This window comes from Myotis lucifugus, unplaced genomic scaffold (genome assembly GCF_000147115.1).
Source record: "Myotis lucifugus unplaced genomic scaffold, Myoluc2.0 scaffold_162, whole genome shotgun sequence".
In the NCBI taxonomy this organism is placed as follows: Eukaryota; Metazoa; Chordata; class Mammalia; order Chiroptera; family Vespertilionidae; genus Myotis; species Myotis lucifugus.
Window position 1 is genome coordinate 2992234 of NW_005871210.1, and position 26546 is coordinate 3018779.

General features: G+C 41.8%; 1 protein-coding gene across 1 annotated transcript in view; it reads left to right on the plus strand.

Annotated features, from left to right (window-relative positions):
• SORCS3 (sortilin related VPS10 domain containing receptor 3) overlaps positions 1 to 14283 on the plus strand; it is a 506985-nt gene extending 492702 nt beyond the window's left edge. The window contains exons 23-27 of the mRNA XM_006095936.3: positions 2652 to 2783; positions 4460 to 4559; positions 5538 to 5643; positions 11472 to 11632; positions 12360 to 14283. Coding sequence (XP_006095998.1) covers positions 2652 to 2783; positions 4460 to 4559; positions 5538 to 5643; positions 11472 to 11632; positions 12360 to 12424 — 564 coding nt within the window. The 3' untranslated portion in view covers positions 12425 to 14283. The remainder of the gene's footprint in view (positions 1 to 2651; positions 2784 to 4459; positions 4560 to 5537; positions 5644 to 11471; positions 11633 to 12359) is intronic.
• Positions 14284 to 26546: the final 12263 nt, after the last annotated feature.

Sequence of the window (26546 nt, forward strand, 5' to 3'; positions counted from 1 at the left end):
AACTTGGTAATTATAATAATAATCCTAATCCTATATAATAAAAGGCTAATATGCAAATTAACCAAATGGCAGAACAACTGGTTGCTGTGATCTACACTGACCAACAGGGGGCAGACGCTCAATGCAGGAGCTGCCCCCTGGTGGTCAGTGTGCTCCCACAGGAGGAGCACTCCTCAGCCAGAAGCCCTGAGCCAGGTTCACGGCTGGCGATTGCAACGGTGATGGCGGGAGCCTCTCCCACCTCTGCAGCAGTACTAAGGATGTCCAACTGATGGCTTAGGCCCGCTCCTGTGGGGAATGGGCCTAAGCTGTCAGTCAGACATCCCCCAAGGGCTTCCAGACTGTGAGAGGGCACAGGCAAAGCTAAGGGACCCCCTCCCCACCCCACCCCCAGTGCTCAAATTTTGTGCACTGGGCCTCTAGTAAATAATAAAAGCCATGCCAGTTGATCCCTCAGTCTTAAATATCACAAAACAAATCACTCATATGTCTGTTTGGATGAGGTTAACTGACCTTAGACACATAACTCCAAGGTCCCTCCAGGGTTCCTAACTGACTGATGCTCCCCAAGACCATAGTTCCCTAGGGCAAAGGGTCACAGCAGCCACGGCATGTACAGGCTCAGCCACTTCACTCCACTGGGTCCTCAGTCCAGTCCCTGGAGAGTTGCTTCCTCTGACTGGTTAGGATAAGACTTTCTTGCTCTATGTCCTTCAGTACCTAGGCCTCCAGCTACTCAGGGTCACACCTTCCAGCAAAACATGAGGCCTCTGGCAAAGCCCACTCAGGTCCCAAGGGGATGCCTCTCTTCTTGGTGGATATTTTAGGCCTCTGACTGCCTGACTGCTGCTTATTACTTCTCCTCAAGTAGACCCTCACTTTTTGTTGTCACATTTCTGAGACTTCAATCTCTATCCCAAGTTCTGGTGCTAATCAAATGGGAAACAACTAATCCCTCTAATTCTGTTCAATCCAGCAACTATTTATTGAGTTTCTACTCTGTCGGGCATTTTTCAAATGAATGGGGTGTCCACAAAACACCCCGGGAATGTCAACATACAATATAAAGTGACCAGAGAAAAGACCATACAGGTGGATGCACTCACCTGTCACCGTGGACATGAACTGAGTCCCAGCAATGGGGTGGGGTGGTGTTCTGGAAAGGGTTAGGACCAGAGGCTGAGATGCAGGAGATCACTTCCTGCAGAGCTAGTCAGGAGAGGAGGTGGTTATCTCCATCAAAACGAAAACTGTATTATCATATTTAGATTGGCACTAGAAGTATTGTTCTGGATAAAAGACATTTAGGAGAGAATATTCAATCCTCTTTACAGGAGTAAAACTTGGAGTTTTGTTTTCTTCAAGAAATTGCTTTCAGACGGAAGCTTACTTTGAAGCTTGTATCATAAAGCAACATAATCCTTTTCCCAAACACTCAAGAAATAGAAAAATTAACTCATCATCTCAGCATCTTAACATAACATTTAGTGTCTTGTTTTGCTTTTTAATTCCTATACATTTTTATTTTTATAGAGCTGTAACCAAAGAAATAGAAGGAAATAGATTAGAATGCAGCTAGCATAAGTATTTCTCCATGTTGGCTTAGTACTAATTATCATCTTAATGGTAGAGTAATACTAACAGGTTGACGATATCATTTATTTCTTTAAATTTTTTCAAATGTTTGTACTTTTTTCTACTTATTCGCTATTATAAAATTATGAGTGATTCTTTCTTCATATGCCCCTTTTTTCCTATATTTGAGATCATTTCTGTAGGACAAACACCCCAAGTTACAGTTATTGAATGAAGGGTATAAAAATTTTTATGGCCTCCAAGTAAGTCTTTTGAAAACCAAATTGGCACAATATGTATCAATTTTTAGTGCTGCCAGCAACAAATGAGGGGACCTCTTAATTGAAGCCTCACCAATATTAGCTAATTTAAGTTCATAAAAAATCCCGCTTTAGTAAGTGAAAACCAGTGCTGCTTTGCTTTTTTCTTTCATTTGCATTTCCCATGTTTGTTTATAACTTCTTATTTCTCATTTGCAGCCAGTCTGTTCATGTTTTAGCCAGAACTCTCTAAGTGCAGAAAAACAAAATATGGGGGGGAGCTTTTGCAAATGTTCCTAGCAAACAATACTTTGAAAATCACTTATGATAGTATTTTAGCTTCAGTAAAAATGTAAGCCAGAGCAGAAGAGGTAGTGAAACTAAGCACTTCTAGGGGACCAGGGAAAAAAAGGTTGGAGTCTATGGGAACCTGTGCCTGAAGTGCTGCATTTTAAAAAAATATATAGAAGTCTTATAGCTCTGGCTAGGTTTCGCAGTTGGTTGGAACTTCATTCCATACACCAAAAGATTGGGGGTTCGTTTCCAGGTCAGGGTACATACCTAGGTTTTGGGTTCAATTTCCATTTGGGGCATGAATGGGAGTCAACCGATCAATGTTTCTCTCATGCACCAATGTTTCTCTCCTTCTCTCTCCCATCTTCTCTCTCTAAATATCAATAAAAACATATCCTCAGGTAAGGATTAAAATTTTTTCAAAAACTGCACATATATAAGACATATCTGTGCATATTCTGCTCCTTGTTGTTGACTTGGGGAAGGCTGGGACCTCACTCTTCCATCTACGCATGTTTGCAGGTAACCAGTGTCCCGGAAGACCAGATCCTGGTTGCTGTGTTCCCTGGCCTCCCAACTTCAGCAGAGCTCTTTATCCTCCCCCCAAAGAACTTGACGGAGAGGCGGAAAGGCAATGAAGAGGACCTGGAACAAGTAAGTGAAAGCAAACTTGGCTAGAACACTTGCCTGTACCTCACATTCTAAGGGGACCCAAAGGTAATTTCAGCCTAAAAGGGAGACAGGGTCTCTCCCATTGGCCCATCAGCCTGTCACTCTTTCGCCAGTACTCAGAGCTTTGAAGAATAATCAGCTTAACCCCAAATCAACATAGATGCACATAGACTGGAGCAATCAGCATCATTCCTTCCAACAGTTGCCAGTCCTTCAACTTGCTAATATCTCCCCCCCAATGACTTGTCCCAGAGGAGACGGATGTGGGTAAGAAAGAGAGGAATTTGAGTTTCTCTATTTCTTGTCTTTCAAAATCCCGGTCATCTAAGTTCTGCTTCTGGAGGGGACAGGAACTGCTTTGAACATGTTTCTTTGGAGAGAGACGGTTTGCCTCAGCTTGCTTTGACTAAGGAAGCTGTGTTTCCCAATGAGATTGTGATTTACTGTCCTTACCAAAGGGGCATATAGTTCCCGTGACCTGCACACGGACCAGGAAATAAAGGAGTTGGCCAGTCCCGTGCTTCTCCCTCTCACTCCTGCTCCGTGGGGGTCTTGGTGTCTGTGTTCTGCTTCCCCCTTCCCTGCCTCCCCAGATGCCACATCAAAGGTGAAAATAAGGGAGAATGAGGCTGCTAAAAATCGGCATGAATCAAACACATTTGCTCCCATATGAGGTAATCATTGTATAAACATCTTCCACGTCCTTCTGCTACTCACCTGGCCATCACCGCATCCCCACATCTATCCTCAGTCCTTCTCAAGCAGCATAGATGTCATCGCAGTCATTTCTCTGGGAAATGAAATTGATCCTTGCATTTCAGGGTGGCATAGTTAACTTGGCCCAAAATAAATTCAGCTTATGCATACATCACTTTTACAAGACCTCTTTATTCTGAAATAGCAAGTGGCATGTGTGAATTATATTTGGAAGCTACAATATCCATCCATTTAGATAAATAGGTAATTACAGTGACAAATAGCAGCTGTGGTATTAAGGCGAGTACAGCGAGATAAGTGTTAGGGACAGCAGCCTAAATCTGCCTGTGCTTCCATGTGGGAATTACGGAGTGATTAAATCGATGTTATGTGTTCTGAGACTTGCTGGGGAGAAGTAAAGAGGAAAAATTATCCCATAAAAAGGAGGCAGCTTCTGCTTTGATGTTTGCCTCCCATTGTCTCTAAGGGAGAAAACAGCGCAGAGGAGTGGGCTGGGGTATATGTGTCTGCTTTAATCCTGGCAGGGACCTCTCTACCCTGTGGGTATAGCTTGATCAGATTAAAGAACTACTGATGGGTTGACTTTCTTTCATTGGACCCCACCACAGGTTTTTCTATGGTAAGTTAAAAGGCATGAATAAAAGAGCACTGAACTAGGAGTTGAATGAAACATCAATGTCTATTATCAACTTGAATCTGCTAGGAGGCTTTGGACACAGCTTTCTGTCTCACTATCCTCTCCTGTCTAAGCAAATGATACCGACTACTGTTTTGGCTTCACAGGGCTCCGGGAGACCCAAATTGATAAAGAGGTCCTAATAGCCTGTCCACTGATTGAACATGGTCATTTTCCTGCCTATGGACCCTGGTTTCTTCCTCCATGAGGGAGCATTGTCACATGTCACGCCTTCCCATGAAGCCTCTCTCTTTTTCCCCCCTAGATCGTGGAGATGCTGTTTAATGCTCTAAACCAAAACTTGGTCCAGTTTGAACTGAAGCCAGGGGTTCAAGTCATTGTGTATGTCACACAGCTGACGTTAGGTGAGTGCCTGTTGGGATTCAGGGGGAAGTGGGTATGGTGATCTGTTCTCCTGGAGAGAAGAGGGAGGAGACAGTCGGCAAATACTTCTCTGTAAATGCCTGGAAAATGGCTTTGTGGCAGGGCTCTTTTGCGTGTTGAGTATTAAGGAAGATTAATTACATCTTTCTCAAGGCTTCCTGTTGAGGTGGCAAGAAGACTTTTTTAGAAGTGACCTTGCTATTGAATCCCTGGATGATCTTGGAGAAAACCTACAATTTCTTTGGACCTTGAATTTTTTTAAAAATTTGAAACAGGATTATATTAGGCAGTCCTCAAACTCTCTAAGTTTCTGGGATTTCTGGATTCTATGAATGTTCATTGGGAGGCCAGATGAAATTACTTTAAAACTCCCTTCTATTTACAATGTAGAAGTTTAAGTTGAAACAGGGATCAACTCTAGTTGGTTGATTTGTAAAAGTAATAAAAGGAGGCATGTTCCTTTGGGCATCCACTGCTGGATCTCTGGGAGAGCCTAGTTGTTAAATGTCCCTTTTTGCCGTAAGAGTTTTCAGTTGTGGAGATTCCAGATGTGCTCATCCAGCAATGTTTCACCAGAGCAGTGTAAGAGAAGAGACTGAAACATTGCAGCAGTGTTTAACCCAAAGTTCCCAATGAGCCAATTGTAATCCTGTGAACGGACACTCGGGCTAAGAGAAAGACTTTCACACCCTCCTTCTACTCCCCTTAACTGAACACACATTGCTCAGTTTATACCAAGCGAAGCAAATCTCTCCCAGAAGAGCAGAGGCGTTAACTTTCCCAAAAAAGCTGTGACGGGAATACAATTTTGTCATTGAAACTGGGGATCCTGTGCCCAGATAGCGTGCAGGGCAACTCGAGACTGGATATACAGATGGAACCCAGCTGGCCTCCTTTCTCCAAGGGGGTACTCACTTTTCAGCTAATAGCTTCCAAGTGAGCATGTTCTTCCCTCCTAGCTCCGTTGGTGGACTCCAGTGCTGGGCGCAGCAGCTCAGCCATGCTCATGCTCTTGTCGGTGGTGTTTGTTGGACTGGCTGTGTTTCTGATCTACAAGTTTAAAAGGTATGTGCTGCTATCACTCAATTTTACTCTTGGGGCTAGATTCATGGAAGTTGATTCTTGCTGTAACTAACATCCCTAAACTCATCCTAACTATGTGATATTAATTCTCCTTGAAGCTCTATTGGGGAATGGGGAAAAGTGAGAATGGTTGAGGGTCAGGGAATAAATAAATTTAAAAATCTGAACTCTATCTAATTTATAACTATATTGAGTTAGGGAATGGAGGGGTAGTTTATGTAATCAATTTATTTTCTTCAAAAGAAGTGTAAGGAGTTTTCAAACCTCACCTAAAAATTTCTAAAATAAGGTCTCAAATATTCAGGATATCTTTTTCTACAAGTTGACAATCATTCAGGGTGGATAGAGAAAATTCAGCTAAAATCTTGTATGCGCAAGTACAAGAGCACACACACATTTTCTTAGTTTGTGCAATAGCTGTACAGTATCTCTATTTAAATTGGCGTGCTGAAAATATTTAATCTCAAAATCTCCCCATCACTCCTTTCTTGTGTCTAAAGGGAAATTGATAAAAAAACAAACAAAAACAAACTATACATGTATTCAGAAATTATTTTTGAAGGCCACAAGAGGAGTGATATAATAGGATTCTTATTAAAAACATGAAATTAAAATCAATAATTCTTTACCATTCTTTAGATAATGTAATATTTCTACCAAGAGGTGGACTAGTCAAGAGTGTGAACTCTGGCCGAAACCAGTTTGGCTCAGTGGATAGAGCGTCGGCTGCGGACTGAAAGGTCCCGGGTTCGATTCCGGTCAAGGGCATGTACTTTGGTTGCGGGCACACCCCCAGTAGGAGATGTGCAGGAGGCAGCTGGTCGATGTTTCTCTCTCATTGATGTTTCTAACTCTCTATCCCTCTCTCTTCCTCTCTGTAAAAAATCAATAAAATATATTTTTTTAAAAAAAGAGTGTGAACTCTGAAATAAGACATCCAATTTTAACTTTTGCTATTTGTAACCTGGGACAATTAGATTTTCTCTCTAAGCTATTTTAGTTTTTTTCATCTATAAAAAAGTGTATAATACTTTATAGGCTTGCCATATAGTTCAAATGTAAATATCTATACCAAGTACATACTAAATAATCAACAAATCTACATTATTATTATAGATAACAAGGAACATGCCTTCCAAAGGTGCCTTCTGTGTCACAAACTGGCACATAGTAGGCTCATAAAAATATCACTGGTATAGAAATGTACTTCATAGGAATATCATCAGATGAGGTTTGAAAGCATCCTTGGTCCTATGAGTGTTTCCAGGTACTGAACACAATGATTTTAGATTTTGGAAGAGATCAGTGTTACAGGTGCTTCAGTCTACTCCTTCCCCAGAATATATATTCTGGGGAGAGGGAGAGAGAGATAGAAACATCAATGATCAGAGAGAATCATTGATTGGCTGCCTCCTGCACACCCCCCCCCCACTGGGGATCAAGCCTACAACCCGGGCATGTGCCCTTGACCAGAATTGAACCCACACCCTTCGGTCCTCAGGCTGATGCTCTATCCACTGAGCCAAACCAGCTAGGGCTCCCCAGCACCCTTCAACACTCCTCTCATGTATATCTCAGGCTTTACAATATCAGTTTTACTCAATATCCATCTCAGCATTAGCCAAAACAGTAGGAATCCTTCAGCACCACCAGAAAGGCAGAGAGAGATTCCCCTTACTACTCAATTTGTAGAACAGGATGTGAGTTCATGTCCACTTGAGGGAAGATGTGTCAGCCCGCCTGCATGTTCTCTTTGAAAATGGGGAAACCTCTTTAATATTGCAAGTAGAGAGAGCAAAGATTCAACATAGAAACAGTCTAGTCAAGACAATGCCCATTTATGGATGTACTCCAGTGACATGCAAAGCACACTTTCATTCATCCAAGGATTTGGTTGTGTGGAAGCCTGGTGGTTGCTGGGGCTTGAAGATCCACTATGCTACATTTGTTCTTCTGGCCCCTAGAACCCCAATAGAAGTCCTGCAGAGAAGTACTTGTGTCAGATGTCTCCAAATTAAAGCAAGACTTATCCTATGACTTAGAAATTTTTTGTTCTCTTACAAATGCTGCTAAACCCCCTAGACAGCCAACTCATTAATATAGGCATCTCTAAATGTGTACACTTCAATACTCGGATCTATGCCAGGTAGCGCAGTCTCTGAATTATTCCCTTTATAGTCCTCAGATAGCAACCAACCCTTTCTATGCCCCTTACAGTGAATCATGCAGCCAAGGCGACATTTAACAAACACCAGACAAACTGGATAAACAGCAGAGTCAGCTAAGAGTTACCAATCAGCAGTTATTTATTTATTTTATTTTTTTAGCCACCTTTTCTGGAAGTTTTCCTCCCAATGTTCAAGCCTTTGGTGGAGGTCTTGTTGGATCTTCTTTTATTTCTTTGGTTTCCGTTCCTCCTTATCACCTGGGACTCCAGTGATGGTTCTATGGAGGGTCAGGTTCTTACCCCTGAGTTCCAGAGTCTCCTTTACTTCTTGCATTATTGTCCCAAAGAACTTTCTACAACGATGGAAATGCTCCATAATCTGTACTGTTCAACACAGTCATCACTAATATCATTGAGGAACTGATTTTTAAATTTTATTTAACTTTAGTTAATTTAAATTTAAATAGCTACACCTGCTTAGTCAACACTTGGATAACACAGTGTAGGGAAAGGGCAATTCTGTTTTTGTTTCCAGGTCTCTGGCCATGCTGAGTTTTCAGACCCAAAACTTTCTCCCTTTAACCACCAGCACAAACTCATTAAACCAGGGGTCCTCAAACTACGGCCTGCAGGCCACATGCAAATACAAATATTGTATTTGTTCCCGTTTTGTTTTTTTACTTCAAAATAAGATATGTGCATAGGAATTTGTTCATAGTTTTTTTTAAACTATAGTCCTGCCCTCCAACGGTCTGAGGGACAGTGAACTGGCCCCCCTGTTTAAAAAGTTTGAGGACCCCTGCATTAAACCATGCATTCATTCAACAACCATCCATTGAGTGACTACTGTGCGCCAGGGCACTGAATCACCATCTCAAGATCCCAAGTTTTCCCTTAACAGGGGAAGGAGAATAGAGTTACCATGAGCCCCAAGCTTCCTTTGAGTAAATATCACCCTGTCTCTCACATTTGATCTTATTCTTGTATAGAACTGATATTATCTGACATTTTAAGCAATATAATTAAAAATCATTATGAGATGACTTTTATTTCCTGAAAACTCTGCCTACGAAGACCTCCTTTCCATAATATAGATGCTTATTTTTTCTGATTATACAACAAAACTTTTGTGCTTTTATATTTATTTCAGTACTTTTTTTTTCAGTAAGGCTTTCATCATATCTGAAGCCTACTTCACTTTCTCTAAATTGTCTCCCAGGTGCTCCCAGCACTTATCATAGTTGAAGCAAACAAATAAAAACTGAAGTTTTTTAGAGGTCACTTGGGCTGATCCATCTTACTGCTCTTATTAAATGTATATGAATGGGTAGCCCAAGAGATGCTTCTAAACCTACTTCCTATGTTTCTTTGTTGAGTTCAGTTTTGACTTAGGTTCTGAACATTCCTACAAGTGGCTGTGTTAAGAAATGAAAACTAATTTAACAATTTTTAACTGTTGAAAATAATAACAAAATTCATTTCCTTCCAACCATCTATTAAAAATATTGAAAAAAATCTGTTTTTAGAGACTGAAATAAAGTGGGCAAACTTTCTTTGGGTAAATTTATTCAAATTTTCACGGACATCATTTGGAGAGCAGGAAAGGGTGGCGGGGGGGAGTTATATAGGCTTGTATGATCTGAAATGGTTTTTCTGCCCCCAGCACCTAATAAATATTACAGTTGATCCCAATGTTCATGAGTAATATGTACTTTTATGATTAAAGGAAATCTGAGTCACTAGGCTGCATTTCTATTTAGATGAGAAAGTAGGGGCAGCATGAGTTTTTAATTGGACACATTTAGAGAGCCTGAGGTTCGCTGCCTCACATAATCTGTTCAGTCATGGTTCTTGTAAATTATGTTTAACTGGTTCAGACCAGTATGAGTCAGGAGGACATTTTCCTTCATTATGGAAAGCAACCATTAAGGACATGAAAACTGAATGTAAAGAAAAGGTAGAAACTACCCATGTTTTAAACTTACCTTTTGGATCTTTCCTTCTTATATAGATATAGAAACGCCTTATTAAGTATCCCTACACTCTATATCCACTAGTGATTGGAGTTGGGAGGAGAATGTAGAAGTTTGAAAATATTACTGGTTGGTGCCAGGACAACAGAGTGACTCTCCTTTGGAAAGGCACAGAATGTTCTGGATTGGGGTGGATGTCAGATGTCTCAAGTTTTGATAACATCTGTGCCAGTAATCAGCTTCATGAAATGTCTGTACAACAGTCCAATTTCCTCCTCATTTAATGAGGTAGAGAGATCTCTTCTAGATGTAGCATTCTATTTTTTTAAAAAATGTCACCATTTTGTCTGAGAACATAATATGAAAGTAGAAAGAGCCCAGGATTTGAGGTCATTTATTTATTTATTCAACAAATTCTTATTGAATGTAAACCATGTGCCAAGTACTGTGCTAAGTTAAGTGGATAGCAGTAAAGATAAAAACACAGGCTGTATGAACATTGGGTTTTTAGTCTAGTTAGAAAGACAGAAAGCAAGTCAACAAACATTGCCTGTTACATCGCCCTAAACCAACACCCTATTCATTTATTTCATAGACACTGTCTCATCACATTTATAGGAGGAAAGGTTGGGTGGTCAGGAGAGACCTCTTGGTAATGACATGCAGGCCCAGTTCTGAAAGACAGTATCATGAGAAGAGTAGAAGGAGGTGTGTTGCAGACAGAGGGAAAAGTTGCTTCAAAGTCCCCAAGATGGGGATGAGTTTGATGTATTAGAGTTTCACAACTTGATGTTTAGGTCTCAGACCAGTGGCATCAGCATCCCCTGGGAGTATGGCAGAAATGCAGAATTTCAGCCCATCCTGTCCAGATCTATAGAGTCACAAATGGTTTGAGAAGCACTGGATTATAGGAATTCAAAGGAGGCTACAGAAGCTGGAACACAGTGAGTCAGGAGATAATAGATGGGGTCAGGAGATGATTTCTTTGAGATTTTCACTGAAACCTGCCAGCTCCTCTAACCTCAAGCCTGTCTGCCTTGTAAACCCACTACTTCTGTGTCTTTGAAGGAAGTTAATTAGCTTCTTTTAGTCTTTCCTTTAATCCTCTTTACAATCCTAAAAGGAAGCTAGTGTTATTCCTATTGAACAGATGAGGAAACTGACTTTGGAAGTACTTAAGGTACTTAGCCTATGAATAGTGTTCTGGATAGAATAGCAATGGCTATATGTCCTTTATTTTGTAGCTTTTCATAAAGGAGACCAATTAAACTGATGCAACCTTAGGAAAAAATATCTTTTTACTCTGATATAACCTTATGAGTCTCAAAGTCCAGCTCCTTTAAACACATAATAATGGATACATGTTTTAAGGCTTTTAGTGCATACCTGATGGACGGCATTGCCCTTCTGTTTACACCTGCTTGGTTTTTACTACAGAAGAAGGTGCATTCCTTAGGGAGTTCTGTGGCTTACATGTCCCCTGGGCATCTGAGTCTCTGGCCTTATGTCTCTTGGCCTCATGACCCCAGTGTCTAAGTGTGCAGCCCCTCTTCCTGACATTGGCCTGTCTTATTAAATAGCTTCTTCCCCCTGCTTATCATCAAGGGTTTCCAAATATCCACGTTCACATGCCCTGTGATCATAATGTGATTTTGCTCCTGTGCCTGTAGGAAAATCCCCTGGATTAACATCTATGCTCAAGTTCAACATGACAAGGAGCAGGAGATGATTGGGTCAGTGAGCCAAAGTGAAAACGCCCCCAAAATCACACTCAGTGAATTCACCGAGCCTGAGGAGCTGCTGGACAAAGAGCTGGACACCCGGGTCATAGGTATGTGTGCTGTGTCCTCTGTCCTCTAGACACCAGGTCAGCCAACCCACTGGGCCTGCTCTTCAGATACTACTAGAACTGGCTACAATGACGTAGACATATTTGAACATTTTCCCACCACCTCTGGCCCATTTGAAATTGGCAGAATGTTTCTCCTTAAAAGTAGATCAAGTGTAAGGAAGAGACGAGACCAACTATCCATCACTGTTGGACTTTTTCTTCTTTAGAGCAAAAGCATCATCTGTCCTAATTAATAATCACACATGTAGGCTCTGGCATCAGATGGTCCCAGGTCCATTTTCTCGCTCAGCCAATCCTCTTGGTCTACCATCCTACTTGCTCTATGTGCCTCATGTTCCTCATCTGTGACATGGGAATAATAGTACCTACCTTCTGAGATTGTTGTGATAATGGAATGATATTACATCATTAGCACAACGCCTGCCACAGAGTAAGTGTTCAGTGAATGTTGGCTATCACTATAGTTATTAGTAGAGCATAAGATGGCAAGGTATTGCTTCTACCTTGTGTGCTGGGGGGTGGCAAACATTAAATATAGAGGAGATGAGCCAGTGAGCTGATAGGATAGAATATCTAGGTGTCCTAGGAAATAATACATATTAAGCACCTGTTCAAGGTGGCTTGTTATTTAGCAGAAAATAAAACAAAGACTCCTGCGCTGACGGAATTTACATCCTTCTCTCCCTCTGTCTTCTCTTCCCTGCAGGAGGCATTGCCACCATTGCAAACAGCGAAAGCACAAAGGAGATTCCCAACTGCACTAGTGTTTAATACCAACAAGCCACGTGGTCAACCATCTTTCTGACTTTTTATTTTTTATTATTACTATTATTATGGGAAAAAATGAAAATGTCTTTTTTACCCTTTGTTTACCAAGGGCCCCTTCATAAATACCAGGCAGATTTTAGCTTTGGGAGGCGAAAACATTCTTAACTGATTGAAATTAGATAAAAAAGAATAAATGGTTGTATTTGTGCTATGGGCAAAGTACGTATCTTCCCATAGCCTTCTTGCTTTATTCTGCAAGGACTCTCTTTTCCCTTGTGGGTCTCTCTATCTTTTTACTGTTAAAGTTGGGTTGGCTTTTCATTAACCTCCATCCCCCCAAATCACCAACAAACCCCCCACCAGCACACTTCCCTAAAAGGTAAACCATTTCCCAGTTAGATGTGCAGGAGGTTAGTTGGTGGGGAGTGGACATAACTGCAAGAAGCGTGCACACTTTTGTGAAAGAGGCCCTGCCTCGTGCATGTCAATAGTGAGGCTACCGATGGCTTATTGTATATAATTACAATGTAAATAGCTTTTTATTTCCTGAGAAATAATTTAATGTTTAGTAAAAAAGAAAACAGAAAAAAGAAAGACGCGTGTGTTGGCTTATGCACTCACCCTCAGAGCTGACCAACCCCCAGGCCTGGTTGATGTGTTGGGTTCTGGATGCTCTCCAGTTGTCTGTCACAATTAACTCTTGCATCTCTGTGTCCATGCCATAGCCGGTTTCTACTTATGTATATAAGGGGGGTGGGGGGGCTTCTTTGGGACAATTGGTAAAGGAAGGACTATAGTAACATCGTAGAACATGGAGTCTTATTGTTCCATCAGTGACATGGAAGAAGTTGCAAGGTGAAGCCCACTAGAGACTTCAAACTGAGATCCAGATGGGCGTACAAGGGTTCCCTCCAAAAGGACAACATTGAGGATATCAGGCTGAGAAAATGATCTTCTCTAAGGAAGCCAGGCAATGGATCTGAAAACGACAACGAGTCTGCTTCCTGGTTGGATTCCAAAGAAATGTATAATGTTTATGGGGAATTATTGGGCTGTTCTTAGCTAAAGTTAGTCCTCTGGGCAGTAGGTGAAGCCCAGTGAGTGCCTCGTGGCATGGGAGGAGTTAGAGAGGTTGGGAGGGAGGTGGTATTTGTGGAATCATGAGTCCATGCAAATCCGGTGGGTCAAATAGGGGTCTAGTCTTTAATGATATTAGTCAAAGATGATTTTAGCAAAGCTGTGCTATTTGCTTGTCAGATATACACACCTTCCTTAAAGTCAAATGTCTGCCTTCAGTTCCCTTAAGATAGTTCTTGCCTCTGGAGTGAGTGGCTTCCAAGGCCAGCATTCTCTTTTCCAGCACCCCAGCCCTTTCACACATGTATACATGTCAGTTGTTTTCAGTAGGGTCACTTTAAGCCATGCTGTAAGCATTTTATTTTATTTTATTTTATTTTCAGGCTCAGCCTGTGCACACTGTTTTAGAAAATGATATACTGTATATATATATGGGAGGAAAGGCTGAATTTTTCCCTGTTGATTTTTGTAGGATGTTGTTCACATTTCTCTCTATGAGACCCTGAGAGAAAGTGATTCACAGAAATCTGACTGGCTGCAGCTTAGACAGGATTAGGTGTATTTCTCAAGATCGTGCTTTTTTGTTTCAAGGGTTAAATGGGGCAGACAATTGCAATACTTGTACTACACACTGGAATACAAATGCATGAGTCATATCTATATATACAGTATATGTACATATACTGTTCTTGGTTTTATTGTTCCATTTGAATATTTCTACTGTATAAAAAAGACAGTGGTTTTGAAATTGTTGAAAATAAATGTATTTTTGTACATCAAAGCTACATATCTGTCTGAGATTTCTTTGGGCAGTTTTCTTTATCTATGGTATCAGCCAACTATTGCTGCAATAATGCTACATGGCAAAAAAAAATCTAGTAGCTTATAAGAACAGATATTTATGCTCTGCTCTCAAGTCTTCAGGTTGGCTGTGGTTTGGCTGAGCTCAGTTGAGACTGACCAAGGTCTCCTGAGCTAGCTTGGATGCAGGCTTCAGTCTCTTCAGGTCTGCTCAGTGAGTTGTCATCATTCTGAGACCAGCGGCTCCCCAGAGTATGTTTTATTTCATGGTGAATTCCAGAATTCCAGGTGAGACCAGCAGAATACTCTATGTTCTAACATCTTGGCTCAAAATGGTCACTCTATTTACCTGTCACCTACTTTCCATTGACTAAAGAAAACTACATGGCCATGGCCAACATCAATGATCCAGGCAAATAGACTCTGCCTACTGTGGTGTAAGCCACTCCTAAGTCACATGACAAATGGTGTGGCTTTATAATTCCAGTTGACAGAGGGCATGGGAAATTGATAACAATAGTTCAATCTACTGAATCACTTTCTATGATCCCTCGTTTTCTATGAGCTCTTATTAGATGAACTATTTGAATCAGTATCCAAGTTTTCCATCCCAATGTTTGTGGCCAGGATTTCTGAGCAGATGTCTGGGTATCTATATGGACTTTGAGTCTGACCTCAGGTCCCAGTGAGTGGTAGTGGTGTAGCGCCAACTCATGTCTTGAAGATTTCAGCCGAAAAAATAAAAACAGGAGAGGAAATCAATAAGACATATCTTCTCCCCCCACCCCCACACCCTCGCTTTTGTATGCTGGTTTCTGTTTATTTGTTTTGTTTTGTGTGTGTGTGTGTTTTTGTTATTATTTAGGAGCATGCTGTTTGATGCATCACAACAGTAATGAATCTCTTGCCCAGCGCTGAGTAGGAATTTGGAAGGGTAAGTGAGTGGCTCGTCCCCACATTAGGTAATAAGGAAACGTGAACTAAGTATCTAGAATAATGGCTATACATTGGATGTTTTAGCATTTATAGTGTTGAAAATATGTGATAAATTTCCGTGGGTCGAAGATACCCAAGAAACCAGAATGCTTTGGTCAATAATTTGCTTCCATATTTTAGATACTAACTAGCTATTCTGGAATCATAGGTTCTGAACTCAAATTGAAGATGTAGGATTGAACAAAGGTAGGCTCTTTTTTATTTGCAATGTATTAAAAGTTATTCTTAGTAAAACTTTTCTTTAGTTATATTTACTTTTTAACAAATATGCTTCCTCAAATATTGAGAAGTTACTTTATGGTACCTCTGAAAGAAGTAACAGTGGCTTTTTTTCAATCTCACTAGTGGTTCATACTTAAAGTGCCTGCAAATCTTTAAGGGTTTTTTTTAATGGTCTTGAGCTTCCCAAATAAAGTAAAATGTCTAATATTCTTACATTCTCTAAATGTATTAGTTTTTGCTTTCCAGTGGTATCTGAGTTTTTTCCATGTTAAATTTATGTCAGATTGATAAAATCGCTCCACCAGGTTAAAAGGGACAAAAAAGACATAAAGTGGTAAAACAGTAGGAGATCATTGGTTCATTCGGGCTGAGTCATGCTAAGAATATAGCCTCTGTATCCACCACCAAGTTATCTCAGATTTCTCAGTACTAGACGGGCAAAGGCTGATGGCAAAGGGTGTCCTTGACTTGTAGCTGCTTCTATGTTGGGTTTCTCACGAGCAGTGAGGACATGCTTTGCTTTAGAATTGTCTTCTCTAAAGAAACCAGAGAGCTTAGAAGTAAGCCCTCAGAAGCACTCCGCGCTGGAGCCCAGCTATCAGCACCATAGGCAGGTTCTCGAGGATTCTCATGTGCACTGATGGTTGAGAAGAACTGCTGTATCTGCCACAAAATAGTTCAGGGAGCGTTACTGGGGAAAGTCACCTGCCCTGGCTCCTGTTACCATGATACACAGCATCTTAATTGACAGAAGTGAGAACCGCTTCCAAATGTATTCATTTCCTTCTGGGCAACAGCTGCAACTCTGAGAGAGTGACTTAATTGAGTTATCTGAAACAAAAACACACTACAAAGAAGGTGGTGAAGGATTGGGCCTAGGAAAGAATATTAAGCCAGGAATTAGGAGATCTCTGACTTTCAGCAAGTCATCTGGACCACAGTTTCCTGGTTTGTAAAAGGCATACACTTTATGGCCTGCCTCACTGGCTAGTGTTGCTTTCCAGAGATTGCTGAGCGATGACTAGGATGGGCAGTGCGTAGGAGAACCCTCTCCTTCTGTAGCGGAATATACTGAGACTCAGAGAGGAAAGTGACTTCCCGGAGGTTGCACAGAAAATGAGTGAAGAGCTGAAGCTGGAATCCAAGTCTTCTTTCCGCCACACAGCTCCCTAATAAGTGCAAAGCGGATTAAACTGCAGATCATTGAGCATCAGTAGGGAGCCCAGTGGATATGCCAATATGGCTCCCGTTTATAATGTCTAGAAAGGTTCAGATTCTAACTTGCCAAGTGTGATTATCATTCGGTGGCTTACAGAACCTCTGTGTGCTGGTGCCCTGCAGACACACTTGTTTAGCAGCCCATGGCTTGAACTGAAGTTAGGCTGCTCAACAGACAGCCGCCAGGCCCCAGCTTCGCATGCTGTCATGCTCGCCTTTTAGAATGGTTGGCCTTATTCAGGAGGAAGAAGGCCAGAGAGCAAACATAGGCAATGGGGAAGCCTCATCCTGACACACACACCGTATCCAGCCAAATTCTCTTGTCTGCTCCAATCATACTGCCAAAGGAGACCAGATGTAGTCCAACCATGGCCTTTCAAAGCACCATGGCATCATGATGTCCCTGAAACTTACAGTAGTTATCATGCACAGTCACCGAGTGCCCTTTAAAATAGGAGAGCCTGGCCAGAGTTCAATTCAATCAGAGATTGAGAGTCTCAATAAACTTGGATCCATTACTTTTAATTATCTGAGGCCCAGAGGGGTACAATACCATAATCAGGGTCCAGTTTCCCTAGCTATAAATTGACAATAAGGGCATCTATCTCACAAGGTTGGATCTCAGATCAAATGAGATAATTTGGATAAACACACACAGTGACTAGGGCTTGACTAATACTGAATAGAATCTGAGGGATTCTAGTGTTGACATGGTGGATCCTTTTCCTCTCCACGCCCCCCACCGCAGCCTCAAGTTGTAAAAATGATCTGAACCGTCTCCCACCTAGGGCTGTATTCCCAGGGAAAGAATTCAGAATTACCTGGGGAGACATACCATCTCCCCTAGCTCCCTTTCAGATGGAAGATAATTTTGCTTAAAACTTACTATTAACACCTTGATTCCAAAATTCACTGCTGCTGTGTGTGTGTGTGTGTGTGTGTGTGTGTGTGTGTGTAGTATTTTTTAATACAACTGATTTAATTTGCCTTGAACCATTTGGAAGGGATAAGGAATGGATGCTTCTAATCAGGGCTGCCAGAATGCCTCATAAAATTAGACTGGAGGCTCTCAGGTTCTGAACAGGTTCACTATTGCCAAATGCGGTACAGCCCTGGAGGTAGCCATGCTACAGGGACAAAAACACCTTGGCCTTGCTTCTTGATGGGTTTGGGCTCCAGTATTTAGAACTTGTTTCTTAGTTACTCTTCCTTCTCATACAATGCTCTTGTGATGAGGTGCGCAGTTTCAGGTCCTGGGGTCCCTCAGAGCCTCTCTGAGGGTCATTGACCCAAGTTCCTTCATCTTCACCCTTTGAAACATTCAGATGAAACAGCTATTTGTAAGTCTAGAATGTTTATAGATCCGGAGGTACCAAGGACATGGTTTCTTGCCTTCAATTCTGGTCACAGCTTCAGGAGTGCCCCTTCAGAGCGTGAGCACAGGATGTAGATTCTTTTCTAATGTCACGAAAGACAGAGGAAAATAGATCATGACAGGCACGCATGCCATCTGTCACTGCAGCTGAGTCTCTGGGGAAGGGCGCCGTTTGCAGCTATTACAAATGAACCAGCTAAAGCGGGGCCTTCGGTAATTTGCTCTTGAGAACGTATGTGGTCTGGTCCCTGAGGGACAGACACTTCCTCAGCTGAAACGTCTGTGTCCAAAGTGTCCCCGTGTGCTGAAGGCTGGTGGGCTCCAGGGATCTCTCTCTACCAAGAAAGCCCTACGTCTCCTCCCCGGAGCCTCTCCCAGAGCTCTTCTTATGCTGCGGGGTCTTTTGTTCTTATTCTCCCTTGCAAAGGGTTATGGCTGTCACTCTTCCAAGAACCGACTGCTGTTAACGTTGTGTACAGGCATGGTGGACAGGGAGAGAAAGGGGGCTATGCAGATGCAACAGAGGCAGAGCAGAATTGTTTCTCTGGTCATTAATCTGCCTTTCTCAGTTTCTAGATAAAATCACCTGGGAAGCACATCACTGTCTCCATAAATAACACACCCGGTCCTGGAGCCCCTGAATGGTTTTCTTGCACTGATCTTCCAAAATCTTACGGTTCAATTAGAGAATTTCTGGGTTTCTTCCATTGGCAGCTGGGGCATTCTGAGGGAGGAGAGCCAACGGAAGAAGAGAGGAGCCTAGAGAACTAAAGCTGAGTTTTGTTCATTACAAAGCTCTACTTGATATATTCTCATTTCAACCTGTCAGTTTCACATTCTCCTCTGTGAGGGGAAAATGCAGATGCTCCCAAATTTCTAATCTATTTATAATGGTAACAAGACAACTCCAGGCAGCATGTACGCATCATGAGCTAATCGTGATATGATATGCCTCATGCCTCCTAATTAGTGGCATGGTGGATGCCTACTGATCAACTTGGAGCCTCAACCAGCATTGGGGATGGGGGGAGTAGAGCCCAGTGGAGCTCAGATCTTGGCAGACTTTCCAACAGTAGGTGGACTTCACACCTTGCCTTGATATGCATCCATTTTAAAGAGGCCACCACCACTTCCATGGGTGCCAAGAGGAACATGGCAGGTCTCCAAACCCATCTCCTTTTTGTCTAGGAGCTCTCCATAGCAATATGCTGATCTTCCCAAACCTCTTGGCTTAATGATTTATACCTCGCAAGTGGCAACATGTAGAAGAAAAATAAATTAAATGTGCATCTGTATCTGATCAGGAGGTAAGATCCCTTTCATGAATTCATTTGTTCAAAAACGTTTATTGAAAACCTTCTCTCTGCTAGGCTCTGTTCTGGGAATATATCAATGACCAAAACATACTTCCTTTGGGTGACCATATCTTTTTTTAAAATCCAAACTGGGGCCCAGTTGCAGCACTATTAATAATTACTCTGGGGGAAAAAAGCAGGGCACTGGACTGTCTCAAACAAACCAGATGTCTTCTCACCCTAACCTAAAATTCAGAAGGAGCCTGACATCAAAGATGTGTCCATGTTCCATTTACCCTTGAACTGTTTTTTTTTTTCCTTTTAGATCCTGACCTATGGATGGAAACCCAAATCTCTGAGCACAAAAGCTGTTTATGGAGATCCCCGGTCAGCCTTAGAGTCCTTGGGGTGCCTCTCATTGGAGTGGTGAACCCCTACATTGTCAAGGTCAGTGTGCATAGCTCTATAAGTTTTTAAAATGATATTTAAAATATATCAGTTAATAAAAAGTAAACACTGATCCTGGCTAATTCAAACAAACAGGAATTTATGGGAAGGCTAGTGGGAGCCCATAGACCAGCCGTGGGCAAACTACGGCCCGCGGGCCGGATCCGGCCCGTTTGAAATGAATAAAACTAAAAAAAAAAAAAAAAAAAGACCGTACCCTTTATGTAATGATGTTTACTTTGAATTTATATTAGTTCACACAAACACTCCATCCATGCTTTTGTTCCGGCCCTCCGGTCCAGTTTAAGAACCCATTGTGGCCCTCGAGTCAAAAAGTTTGCCCACCCCTGCCATAGACTCAACTCAAATCTGGAGAACACAGCTTGGAAAGAGGCAGGAAGGAAGACATCTTTGGAGGCATGAGAATCAGGAAGCATGGGACTGTTTCCCTGGCAGGTGGCATTTTACATAGGGTCTCCTCTGGAGTGAATGAACTTTAATTGCTTCCTTTATCCCCATTTTACTGAAGATTCAAAAGTCCAGATAAATTTCCTAATTGGGAAAGTTTAGGTCGTGTCCTCACTGCATCAGTTTTATCAGCTAAATGGTATCCCCTCAAAGTCTTATATTGAAGCCCTAACCTCCAGTACCTCAGAATGTGACTGTATTTGGAAATAAGGCCTTTGAAAGGTAATTGAGTTAGAATAAGGCTATTAGGATGGGTCCTAATCCAATCAGACTGTTGTCCTTATAAAAAGAAATTAGGACACAGACAGGTACAGAGGCAAGACCATGTGTAGACATGGAAGAAGATGGTCATCTATAAGTCAAGAAGAGAGGCCTCAGAAGAAACCAACCCTGCTGACACCTTGATCTCTGACTTCTAGTCTCCACAATTGTGACATGATACATTTCTGTTGTTGACACTTGTCATAACAGCCTTAGAAAACTAAAGCCACCTGATTTGTGACAAATCTCATAACAGCCTTGGAAAACTAAAGAGTGAAGTAAACTATGCAGGGCAAGCATGTAGGGGAATAAACCTATGAGTATGCCCTGGCTTTTGAAGTGGGAGTTGAGGCATTTGAATTTACTATTTCTCTTAGATTGAATATACTAGAAGAAAAGCTATCCCTCCATCACCACCCAAGGCAATAAGTGAGTGGTTCTGAAGGCCTAATGGGTGCTAGACAGAGAATGAATGTCCACTACAGTAACCTTCAAGGAGTTAGTAAAATCACTATTCTTTCAATATGTATTGAGCATGGACTAAGAAACTAACTACTCGGTACTGTGTGAGGTGCTGGAATTTCAGATATGACTATGCAACCCCTTTTCTGGCAGAACTTAAAATTTAAGGAACATTCTTGTAAGTATTTATTCAATTTTCTATAACACTTTTTAGGGAAACAAAGTGTTTTGATAATTTAGAGAGACTGACAGGGCTAATTCTTCACCCCCCAAGAGGAAGGGGTGGTGGTAAAATTTAACAGTTATCAAAGGAAATTACATTTACACTAGGCACTAAAAATGTTGGAATTTGCTCACAGTTGTTTTTTCCCCATTTGGAATCTTCCTTTCCTTCTCTTTCTGGCAAAGTGGTAGAGCTCTGAGTGTGCAGGAAGCGGCAGAACTGGAGGATGAATGGGGATGAGGGGATGGCAGGAAATGGTCTAGAAAGACAACAATAAAATAAATAAAATATCAGGGATTTTGGATTTATAACATTGTTGATCATCCGATCTGCACCTAAGTTTATATTTTCTATAATATTCCAAGTTTTTATAGTAAGTATGTATTCACTTCATACTTTAAAACAATAAAGAAAAAAGTAAAAGTCACATCAAATGTCCACAATGGTGTTCCAGAGCTAGTGGGCTTCCCGGCATTTCATTAGAGTCTTTTTAATAAACTTTTAAAAGGCATAATGAGATTGTTCTGCAATCCTGATTATTACGCATAGTTAAAATAGGAACATTCTGAGGTCAAAGATGGACAATAATTTCAAAAGAGACTTGTGGAAGCATAATATCTGCTAGAGGATGGTTTATAGGTCTTCATAAATGGAAAAAGAATCTATAATTACTCAGGTACTTCACAATGAGTATTAAAGATACAGGAAATCATTACTCAAGATTCTTGGCAAAGCAAATGGCTTTTATGTTGCTCTTTGTGACTCCTTTGTCTTATTCCTTTCACAAAAGTAGACAAACTTTCTCATGTAGCAATTTTGCTGGCAACCTCCATCCATAAGTGATTTGCCGTTGTTAAGGGAAGGTTGGAACAGAACAACACCAATTAAGGTTTTAAGTGGTTATCAAACATGGCAGGCGGTTCTGCTTGAAGTGTGAGGTGAAGAACTTAGCTGGAGGCGGGCATTGCCTGGTGTTGGAAGGTATTTTAACAGGAGGAAACTTGGGCCAAATTTCTTCCCTGAGCTTTTGCACCCACCCAAGTCTCTGATACAGAGCGGTGGGTAGAGGCTCAGAATTGGAAGTCTGGAAGCCACGGGCCTGAATGAGAGACATTGGGTGGTAGGGTTCAAACTAACCCCACCAATTTTGACAAACATTCTGCTCGCTAAACGATTTTCCATTTACAGTATATGCTTTTTACAAGTGTGTATCTTTGTATCATGCAACCTTTCTTTTTACAAATGAAGTCCCTCCCACTCTTAGCTTTTAGATGACTTCTCAGCACAGACTCACCGAGGGCATTGCCTGCACCTTTGGGGGTGGAAGCATGATGTTGCCATAAGGATGTAGCTTTAAGAGCTATAGCTCTGAGTTCACTGTCAGCTTCTGCTTTTATTAGCTTTGTGGTGTTGGGTAAGCCCCTAACCTCCCCATGCTTCAATTTTATCTTTTGTTCTTATGAAGAATATAATAATAAATATAAATGATAGAACAGGTTTGGCATAAATGAGCAGCCCCTTTGCGCCCCCCCCCCCGCCCCCGCTTCCGTCTGCACTTTGCTAGGACACCTGTATGGCAGAACCTGAGAGAGCCCTTGTAGGACAGAAGCACAGGAAGGCTCAGACCCCCAAGGGGGTTCCTTGCCCCCCTCAGCCTCATGGGCCTCAGGGGCCCTCTTCCAACCAATCAACCCGGCTCTGCCTCCCTTCCTTTGTGCAGGAAACAATGAAACACATTTAGAACAGAGAGCTCCTCAACCAACCCCACCAACCCATGAATGTTTACACCTGTTCTTTTGTTGAATCTCAGTGAAGTGCCAAGATACCAATAATTTTTAGAGGCAAAATGAGGTCTGGGACAGTGAAGGAGATAAGTGGCCAGCCTCAGACATGGCTGGTGGGCCGTTGTGGGATAAATGGCAAATTTCTAAATGTCTCCAGCTGAACGTCTCCTTTTCATTATAACAGATCCGAGACCAAGCTAGGTCCTTCCCACAGCCTGTCATTAACTTTGTTATTATGGTTATTATCAGCTATGTGCCAATTTCCCTGCATCTTCTAGGATCTTTAGATGATAACATGCTGAGATTATTTTCCTCTCCTTCTTTCTCTTGTCCTCTCCCCTCCCCTGCTCCTTCCTCTTTCCTCCTCCCTCCTCCTACTCCTCCTTCCTCCTGCCCCAAAGGCCAACCTTTCTTTTCTTTCCTCCTCCCAAATTGTTTTCCTTATAAAAGAATGGCAGTGACAGGGATGGGATTACAGCAGGATGCGGGTTCTCTCTGACGGAGGGAAGGGATTAGCAATATTTGTATATTATTCACCACCCTCCCAGTTTTTTCATCAGAGGTTTCATTTTTCACTAAAGTCTTTTTCTTATCTGAAAGCCACTGACATGAATATATACTGTGAAGTGAAAAAGATTGAATTACTCTTTGCTGGCTACTGCTAAGATTCATGAAGGCTCAAAGCCCCAGCTAGGCCCTGGGTGTCCCAAGCCATGGCATTTTATGTTGTTTTGTTTTCTTTCTTTCTCAGCGAACACATGCTACAGGGTTTGTCTTTGCAGTGTGATATGGGAATGATTGAAAAAATACACTCTGTGTTGATTGATAAAGACCTTTGCCAACGGAGAGCAGCTCAATCATGTGAGCATCTTTCCCAGGGGCCTGGAGATCTGGTTGAGCCAGGTTTAAAGGGATGTTTTTTGACAGTGATGCTGCCCCATGAGCTGAGGGCAGAGGCTTCTGTGTGGGGTCTGTGGCCCAGGGAGACCATGGAACAGCCACATTTCAATGCAAATTACAATGCTGGTCGGTGGGCTTGTTCCCTGATCGCTGGGGTCCCTGGGCCGGGCAGCCCGGTGGTTCCATCCACACTGCTCTTATGGAGAGGGTCTCCAAGGAGCATCACTAACAGGTTGTTAGTGTCCCAGATGTTATGACAAATGATCACACACAAGGTGGCTTAAAACAATAGAAAATTGCTCTCCTACAGTCCTAGGGCCAGAAGTCCATAATCAAGGTGTGGGCAGAGTTGGTTCTTTCTGGGAAGACCCTGAGGAGGAATCTGTTCCCTGCTTCTCTCCAAGATCCCGGTGGCTTCTGGTGATTCTTGGTGTGCCTTGCTTGGAGATGCATCACTTCGATCTTCATATAGCTTCTTTGTGTGTGTGTGTGTGTGTGTGTGTGTGTGTGTGTGTGTGTTTTCTTTTTTCTTATAAGGAGACGTGTCACTGGATTTAGGATCTATTCAGTTAATCTAGGACAGTGATGACGAACCTTTTGAGCTCGGCGTGTCAGCATTTTGAAAAACCCTAACTTAACTCTGGTGCCGTGTCGCATATAGAAATTTTTTGATATTTGCAACCATACTAAAACAAAGACTTATATTTTTGATATTTATTTTATATATTTAAATGTCATTTAACAAAGAAAAATCAAACAAAAAAATGAGTTTGCATGTCACCTCTGACACGCGTGTCATAGGTTCGCCATCACTGATCTAGGATGATGTCATCCGAAGATCCTTAACTAAATTATATCTGCAAACATCCCTTTTCCAAGTAAGAAACCTGTCACATTGCTAGATTCTGGGTGGATGTATCTTTTGGAGAGTCATCATTTCAGCCCATTTCTAAAGGTAAGATAAACAAAGACACAGGCAAAAGAATAAAATTGGGGATAAGCAGAATATTTGTGAGGGAACCAACATCATACAGAAGTCCTTTACCTTAGCCATCAGCATCTGAAGCCAGGCCTCATGATTCATTTCTTTTCTTTTCTTTGTACTTTTCATGTATAACTTTATTGAGGTATAATTGTCATATAGAAAACTATACATACTTAAAGTATACAATTTGAGAAATCCTGACATATGTGAAACCATTACCAAAGTACGCATCATCCCCCCAAAGTTCCTTCTGCTCCTTTGTAACTCTTTCTTCCCCATCAAAGCATACCAAGCCGGTGTCCCCGTCCTTCGGCTCTCTAAAGTGAATCTGGGTTGTCTGCTCTGGGTTTGTTCTTCTGGTCTGCATTTTGTAAACGATTATTTTTATTATTAGACGCCTTCACTTGGACAAGTCCTTTAAGCTCAGTGGCCTATTTTTAACAAGCAATTTCCCACTGATATCCCCACCTTTACTTCTTGTTGAAGGAGAGAAAGTGGTCCTTTGCAGTTTGATTTCACTGGTGCTTGCAGGATCGGAGAAGATTGGTGGAGAGGCTTCATACATATCTAGGTGGAATCACATGGATCATTCAGGTTCCTCAAAGCATCTGTATCAGGGTTTATGGCCCAGGTCTTAGGGATGAGAAGATGGCAATTTGTTTTTCTTTGTCCTTTCCCTTGAGACTCTTGGAAACTTGTTGGGTAGAGATGTTTGAGACAAGGACGGGGTTGGGAGGGGCATTTTTTAATACTTTGGCCTCTCCTAAACCATTTTAATTAATAAATTAATATAAAATCCTAGCAATAGTTCATATAAAATGGATATTGATTTTAAAAGGCTTTATTCCTCTTTATCGAATGGTGGAAAGCAATTTCATGCAACTTTCTACCGTCTAGAACTGATTATTCAGGAGTTAACGCAATCAGACATTGCAACTGAATCTGGAAGCTAAGGAAGGGTGTGGTGTGGGCTCATGGAGAGGAGACTGTGTGGGAGATGAGGGAAAGATAAGCTGTAGTGATTGAAGACTGTCTTCCCAACACATGCATGCAGCTTAACATCACTGGTACATACAAATCTATCCCCTCCCCAGAATGACTCACATGCTATATTCCAGATGTACCTGAGATCATTCTAGTCTTGCCCTATCTGAGCCTGGAAAGCTCTCATCCCTCATTTCATCTAAATCTTAATTACCAGAGGAGAAAGCAGCATAGACATGGCTCCCTCAACAAGCCATGCTGATGAGACCAGTTCAATACTTCTCACCCTTTCCTGCTTCCTACAGCATCGGTTTGCTCTGCTGCCCATATACTCGCCATGATCATCTTCCTTTTCTCATCTGTTACCAGGAGGGTGGCAAGAGACAGCAATGCCTCAGAAAGGAGCCAAACTTGAAGGCAGATGTCCTAGATTCTAGTTCCAACTCTTCTCATGTTATCTGTCTTACTTAGGCTAGCAATTCGGTCTATCTGGGCACAGTCCCTGCTCTGTAAGATGTGCATTGTGTAATAATGAAGACCACAAAAGTAGAACTGGGTCTTACCTGTGATCTCTGGCTAGTGACTTTGTCAAGTGACTTAACATCACTTAGACTTATTTTCATGTTA